Source organism: Ylistrum balloti, unplaced genomic scaffold (assembly GCF_031769215.1).
Source record: "Ylistrum balloti isolate Yb309-2 unplaced genomic scaffold, AGI_CSIRO_Ybal_v1 Utg370260, whole genome shotgun sequence".
NCBI lineage: Eukaryota > Metazoa > Mollusca > Bivalvia > Pectinida > Pectinidae > Ylistrum > Ylistrum balloti.
In genome coordinates this window covers 1,028,255-1,036,222 of record NW_026782205.1, presented here as the reverse complement: position 1 = coordinate 1,036,222, position 7,968 = coordinate 1,028,255, and the positions used below count along the sequence as shown (strand labels likewise).

Sequence of the window (7,968 nt, the reverse complement as noted above, 5' to 3'; positions counted from 1 at the left end):
GGAAAAGACCACACCAACTGGTTCCATGTTTTGTAAATGGTATCAAGTTACGATACATTTATATGTCAACAAAGGATGAGTTGTTTAAACTTGGTTACAAAGAGGAAAGAAGTTAAATAAATAGTATCAATCTCACTTCGGTTACAGTAGGTCATGTTGTGCAGAAATTTGGCTTTGTAAACAAACTTTTAAACGTCTAGTCACAATAAGATTTTATATTTGAAGTACAACGTGGCTTTATTTCCGCATGATTGAGCCAGAATGAGAATTTATTTCAAGAAGGCCATGAAAAATGGTTACAAAAATACACTTAATGTCAGGTTCTAAATTCATTCATGAGAACAAAATACCTACATAAATTTCATCTTAATTCATTTCTGTTTACTATTCCATGTAAATACATAAATTACATGTTCAAATCAAGTTTTTATAAAGTCATTGCCTCGGTGATTGGTATTACTTTGAAGTATATCACTGTCGGTCATGGCGTATACGAGGTGTTGATTACAGTGCAGATCGAAGCATCACTCTCGATTTCTTCATTGGTTGATATCGTTCAGAAAATGTTCTCCAAATAAGGGCATGTGTTTCTTCAGCTCCATTATCCGTCACATATACTCCGTTGATGTTACATGCGTGACATTGATGAAACCAGAAACCCGTTTCATCGTATTCCCGAGAACAGGAATTGCCAGAAAGAACATCATTGTCGCTGTCTTTGGTCGAAAATTGATATCCGTTATGGAATGACAAACAATCACCTGTTTGATAATGGAAAACAACCCGAGACAAATAATCAAAGGATCATGTCGGTTGGTAAAAACTACAACATATCCAACTTTCCTAGATTAGATTTAACATCTTTGAAATTTACCTTTCCTTTCCGGTAAATTTTACATGTACAAATAAAACAACTTATCGATAATAGTTTAAATCCCTCAATTAGGTCATAATGATATGACAAAAAATCACGCGACGTATCAGCTGTAAAAAATGTCAGTTTAAAATAGCAAGGTGTGTAAAATCACGTGACCTACCTGCTGTACCACTATAGCCAGAGACCGTTAGCCTGTATTTGTCTGTTTCTGAAGATATGTAGAAGTTGTCGTATTGAGCGTATTTTTCAACACCATTCCAATCTTCCAAAACAAACATGGCGATTTGTTTGCTTCCCTGTGTTAGGAGGTGTAAGGCTTCGTTACCTTGGATACAAATTATGATTTAAAGGTCAAATCAACAGAAAAAGTATCATAGTGTATGTTTAATTCCTTGATTTTGGGGCTTATTTTGTACGCTTATCGTAAATACACTTACTCATGATCAATTATACGTGGTACATCATTGGTACACGAGTTTCTGTAACCACTAAACACAACACTTTACACGTGGTTCATTATTTTCATCTATGTTTTTGTTTTGTATTTGCGAATTTCTTGGAGTTGTTGACAGGATCATGAGATATGTAGATTGACGAAGAATACTCGCTATGACGATCTCGACTTACTTGTTCCTTGTGTATTTAATGGTACTATGTTGTCTCAGTTAACAAATTTGTAATACTACCTTTTCCTCATTTCATCTGCTTTGTTTTAAATATGATTTTGTTAAAAGCTTTGACTTGTCCGATTTATATGCAGTCTTTAAGCATTATATATTAAAGTTTACATAACTACTTTATTAACAACGCCAAAAAATTAAAATAAAAATAAGGATCGACCCAACACTAATCCATACGATTGTCGTTCGGAGAGTGTAAACAATGTCTTTAAGCATGCACCGTTAGATTCAGATTAGTTCAAATACATCGCTTTGTTACGCGTATAGTGTGAAACGAAAGGTCGTTTTACATTGAAACATGACTGGCAAATAAAGTTTTGGCTAATGACATAATTGTGCATGTTAAGAAATCATACCAAAACAGTGGGTTAAAACGAGGGTCCGAGAAGTCACGTGATGAACTCCGCTATCTCGTATCAACGGTGTTAGTTTTAAAGTTGATAATCTCTATCAATTTCTCTCAGGAAAGAGAAAGTGTTGTAATTTTATCTGAATTTTACTTCAGGTTACATACAGTAGAGTCAAACAAGCATTATACAGCTGTTTTGTCCTTCTAGCCTAGGGGACGACTGAAAATAATCCAAAGTGATCGAGAGCACAGTCAAGATCTGTTTTCTTCTCATGTGTGCATGTTTGTCTGTTATGATGGTATGTGTTTTAACAGCAATAATGCCTGTCAGATAATTGCAAGAGCTGAATCATTATACGGAACCAGCTCTTACCATATGTGTAAACCAAAGTTACGGCCAACACGATACAAACAAAAGCACATGATCGTAACCATACATTTGCAACGGGTGAATGGTAATACTAGTCTGAATGGCGCAATACTTTTCTGTCAATTGTGTGCCACAGAGGTTGGTCAGACAGGCTTTTGGTCTGTATTCCACTCCATGAGTGGATCCGGAGAATAGTTAGACATACATCTACCACCAGGTCTGTTCCCAGTTTAGTCTTGACTACCTCGCACGACCTTATAAGCGCCAGTTGACCTGTGCAGAGACTCTATGGCTCGAATATAAGTTGCCTGTGTAATTTGTGTGTGGTATATCTAAAAAACATAATTTTGAATTTCAAGACTCAACCTCATTGTCCCATATTTCAGTAACTTTACAGCATTTTATCAGTCAGGAATAAAATGATTTTCAACGACTACAACCTACCAATCCAATATTCTCCGTCAAGATCTCCAAATCCTGCTTTGAACTCGTTCCATGTTTTGTCGAAAGTCAGCGTCCCATCATACCTCCTTTGTACAATCTGTACAGTTGAAAATTCAACATCGATTAGATATTTATGATCATTTTTATAAAAAGAACACCAGAACAAAAGCAAATAGATTAGTATGTTGCAAATATTTGAATGTTTGAAATGGTTTGGGTTAAATGGTTATAAATGAGATTTTTTTATTACAGAATTTTCTTACTGATCTACTATAAGCATTTTTGTTGACTTACACTTTACACGGTAGTCAGAGACGGGTACACTTTACACGGTAGTCAGAGACGGTTACACTTTACACGGTAGTCAGAGACGGGTACACTTTACACGGTAGTCAGAGACGGGTACACTTTACACGGTAGTCAGAGACGGTTACACTTTACACGGTAGTCAGAGACGGGTACACTTTACACGGTAGTCAGAGACGGGTACACTTTACACGGTAGTCAGAGACGGGTACACTTTACACGGTAGTCAGAGACGGGTACACTTTACACGGTAGTCAGAGACGGGTACACTTTACACGGTAGTCAGAGACGGGTTATGCTTCCCGAAGGTGACAAAATTTAAGTATGAAAAATAACAAAGGGCAATAAGAGTGTAAAGATTCTTGTGTACTGCGAAGGATTTTTTGCTCATTCAGAATTCAGATGGATCACATTGATGGATTTGACACGAAAATGGAAAATAACATGTATTCTGATAATCTATCTCGATTCAATTGTTGGATAGATGCAGTCTACAGACTTTGTGTAAAATACAACGAACATTGAGGTTTCAACAAATTAAAAGTATAATAATAATGTAATCTTTTATCTCACACTTACCGTCCAGCTTTCGGAGTTGAAACGATTACATTTTGCCAATTTCCCGTAAACGTTGATCGGAGCACAATTAATGACTGCAAAAGCATAACAGTAACAATTATACAGGCTTTTTGTATTTTTACACAACAGACCAGTTCTACCATTTAATACGTTCGCAACAAAAAATTTTCCAAATCATAGATTATTTAAAGGTTAATTCCTATACTACTGTTTACTAATTACATATTATTTTGACAACCTGTCAAAAAACTCTTCATAAGGGATATATGATGGTGTATCATTGTAGCATCGCTTTTGTGTTATTTAGGACCTCTATTGAAAGCAAGCTGCTTCCAAACATCAATAGATCATACGTGACAAAAGCTATTGTTATGTGCCATTTTAATTTATTATATTATGATGATATGTGATATTTACTGGAATAAACACTTCATGAATAATGCAGATCTTTGAACTACGTTTTTACCTGATAGACAGTATTGCTATCATTATTAATTCACCTATTATCAATATATCTATCTGTGACATGTAATTACAAAATACATTCATAGTTAGGATCATATGTTAACGAAATGACTGTTTCTTGATTTTGTTTCACTTGGAATAACTATGATTAAATAGTACACATTCCTACCAATGTAAACATATAAATGTAAACATAAATATTTATAAATGTATGAATCCCGTTGTTCAGAAACCCCTTTTCACTAGTATGTGAAAGTTTTCTCTTTATTATATATATAAATGATGTTTGTCGCCATCAAGCATCAGGAATTGTATTGTAATTGGTTAACGAACAGCCAATGAATCATTGGACATATAGTGAAACTTGTCAAATCGTTAAAAGCATAACAGACTATTTTGATTTCGTATCGACATACCCAATTTTTGTGACACTGTATAGCTGACCTACATAGAACAATCAATATTTTCCACAACAAGTGCTATGTCAATTTGGACTTTCCATTAGACACAAAACACCATAAAGTATTTTTACGCATAATGCTATTTGGATTCATTGATTCAATGAAAGCTATCTTGTATTTATCTACCACACAAATTTCTGTTGTATTCAACTTCAATGATCCGTTTCAAATTATGAATAACCGTTTAAATCTCATTTGTTTAAAACACCTTTAAAATTAATGAAATTGATTTTAATATCTATAGAACAGTGGATCTATATTTCTATATTGCAGAAATTAATTTGACGACGTCATCAGGAGCACTTCAGCTTCATACCAAATGTCAGGAAAACAAAGACTGATTAGGTCTAACAAACTGCTTAAGTTTCGATAGTGTAAAATTTCAGTCGGTGTTGCCGGATAAATAAGACATATGTTCAGTGTCTTAAAATATTAACTGCTTATTTTGGCTCGTTACAGAAATACGAAAGTACCTCGCCAAAGGCATGCCACTTTTGTTTTTCTGCACCCTCATCAAAACTACAGCTGATATATTCAGACACTGACTACGTACTCTCTATATACCATATATTTTTTAAATTCTAATATGAAAATAAGTAGAGGAACAAGTGAACCAGACTGCAGGTAGATAGACATTTTTAGGAGACTTTAAGTTCCCTGTGACCTGCATTCTGCGTTTTCATTCATACCCATATACTTGACGTTCTTTTGAAATTATTCAATACTGAAACTTATGAAATTTACATATATTGAATTGTTTAGATTAAATTACTTCCCCATTTGGTCTTTTCGATTCTCCGCAGTCGCCTTCTTGGCTTCTTATGAGCCCCAGAAGGCGTTGGTCCGATTTTTTACTTCCTACAGGACACTTCATTGGTTTTGAAACGTGATATTCACTTGGCAATGTGTGCCCTTTGTACAGCCAAAGAAAAATGTTTGACAGCTCTGGAGATTTCCATATTTTTCATCATATTTCTTTTAAATTTTGCAGGTTTTATCAGCATCACATGCTCTAATTATTTAGTTTTCTGATCTTATTCATAGAGCCCCTACCTCAGTCTCTTAACTTTTTTCTAACAATTATGGAAACATTTCCCTACTTAATCGCCCCGTTAAAAGCCACGGTCATTTTGGGGCGTGGTTTCTTGGACAAGTAGGTAGTGGATACGTCTCTTAACAGCATAAATGACAACACTGACTCCTCCCACACCCTGGTACCTTCGACTTAGCCATCGCGGTCCCGGTACGTTTCTGTCTTAAACAGAAATACATGTATTGGCCAATTACACAACTCCTTATCTTCTCTTTTTTTTCTTTGTCAAGTATACCAATGTCTAAAACTCAGTTGATTTTTTTTCTTCCCTATGTATATGATTAATATTATTTATATCTAACTTTAGATGTTTAACGAATTGTAGACAAGCGGTCCTAACAAATCGTCTTTTCTACGAAAAACATATTACAAATGAGCAAATTTCTACCGAAAACAATGAACATCTATGGGTAAATTGACGATTCTGGTAAACCTGTTTGTCGGATATTGTCGGGAAATTGCGTGTGTGTATTTAATGATAAGTTAATATTTTTAAATATCTTATATATCGCTTATGAATGATCAAATGTATATCGAATGAAAAAATTAAAAAAAAATTAAACAACGAAATGGATAACGGAAAGAAATAATGAAAATGTAACAAGGTCAATTACTTTTGAATTAGTTATCAATTTAATATACATTGTTAATAGTAATGTTTATTGTGGAATTTCTCAAAATGAATACTTCATTGACTTTTTCCCTCTCTATCTCAATAAAGTAAAAAACGAATCTCACATTTCACTTTCTCTCAACTTACCTCCACTTGCCTTCTGGAAATACTTGTCATCGGTATTAATGGACCCAGATGAAACAGAGAGTACACTGGAAAATATGCTACACAGTTTAGTGTCAGCACTGTACCTAAATGACATACACCTTGGGTCCTCGCACTCTTTAGCGCAGTAGAGGAGAGCATGGCTGCTGCTTGAGGTCGTCAGAAGTGTCGCTTCATTCACGTTACCGTTTCCAACATGAAAATACTTACTCGGCGTAACAAAACAATTCACACAGTACATATACATGTAAAAAACATGATGTAGCTTCATTGTGTTGTCCTAGACCAACATGTTCTAGAATTTAAAAGTATTTGTCAGTGCTACTAGCAACGCATCTACAACAATTAGAAGCGTCTTTTCAAAGTATATATACTCCAGACAGAGTTGCGGAAGCGTGCCGCAACGTGATGACAGATTTTCAGTTGAACTATGGGTAATCGATTTTGTATTTTCATTATGTTGATACATGATCTTCTGATACTTACTTATAATTTATGACTATGGCAGCGTGTTGATATTTCCATTGTATTTTAGTTCAGTCATCCACACAACAACAGTGAATGTTTAATTGATACCTATATATCACCAGATCATATCACCGGTTATTTGATTAAATATCCGGCAATAGACATTATCTTTGAGGTCTCTGAAAACATGATACATGACACATGGTAATGTAAAGGACTAATATAATTTTGGTTGGACCAACCTGTCTGGAATTTATTTTTCGCAAATGTTTACGATGACATTTCTGATTAACTAATAATGAGTTATTAGACGTGTAAAAAATACAAAGCGTATAGTATCAAAATATAGTTGAGCAAAGATGAAATTGGTAAAGGTAAATGCAGAATTTCTGATACAGAATCTGTCCAGTTCTAAGTGTAATTACAAAACTGTCAATCTAGAAGCTGTAGGTTATCAACTTTTTCACGATTGATAAATATCTATTGTTACGGTCACGTATAAAAGTGGTGAATATTTAATAACTCAATAAACGGACAATAACTTTCATCTCAATATAAATGTATGGGCACTTGTTCTCAGAACGATATTGTGAAGAATGACAATGCCTTGAATATTAGATTTTTTGATATTGTGTAAGTACTATTCAGTTTGGAAATCAGCTATTATGAATCGGTTGATAATGAGGCTATAGTCCTCTACATCATTTAGATGTTCAATGGTATGCCTGCTGGTTTTGTAGTTGTTGACATGTAACGTACTCCTTTGAATTTTCAATTTTTTTTTTTAAATCTAACAATAATTGCCTTTCTCAGAAAACACATTAAGTAAGCTGTGTTCAAATTATTCGTTATTCAAAAACAGAAATCTGAATTTTCAGGCGATGCGCTTGTTAGTGATACGACGAGCACTAAATATGACGTGATATGACCTTTGACTGTTGATGTAATTTTACTGGGAACACGTGTGTGATATATGCATTGTAATAGGGTGCATTGCCGGATGACTTAGTAAACCATGAAAATATTGACTATCCGTGATAACGTTAAAAGAGACAAACTGTCAAAAATTTTCAAAAGTATGGCAACGTCAAGGGCTAA

At 34.4% G+C, this 7,968-nt stretch overlaps 1 protein-coding gene across 1 annotated transcript; it reads right to left on the bottom strand.

The window, feature by feature from the left end:
* Positions 1-504: 504 nt before the first annotated feature.
* LOC132552609 (fibroleukin-like) lies at positions 505-6,649 on the bottom strand. Its single transcript, XM_060216795.1, has 5 exons — positions 6,385-6,649; positions 3,606-3,679; positions 2,721-2,817; positions 1,038-1,202; positions 505-761 (listed from the first exon to the last, which is right to left on the bottom strand). Exons 1-5 carry the CDS (start codon positions 6,647-6,649, stop codon positions 505-507), a joined length of 858 nt encoding a protein of 285 aa, XP_060072778.1.
* Between the last annotated feature and the right edge of the window lie 1,319 nt (positions 6,650-7,968).

Coding starts and splice junctions, on each gene's coding strand:
- LOC132552609 (XM_060216795.1), bottom strand. CDS start 6,649: ATGTATATGTACTGTGTGAATTGTTTTGTTACGCCGAGTAAGTATTTT. Junction 2,818..3,605: donor TCAACTCCGAAAGCTGGACG/GTAAGTGTGAGA, acceptor TCAACTGTACAG/ATTGTACAAAGGAGGTATGA. Junction 762..1,037: donor TGGCTATAGTGGTACAGCAG/GTAGGTCACGTG, acceptor ATTATCAAACAG/GTGATTGTTTGTCATTCCAT.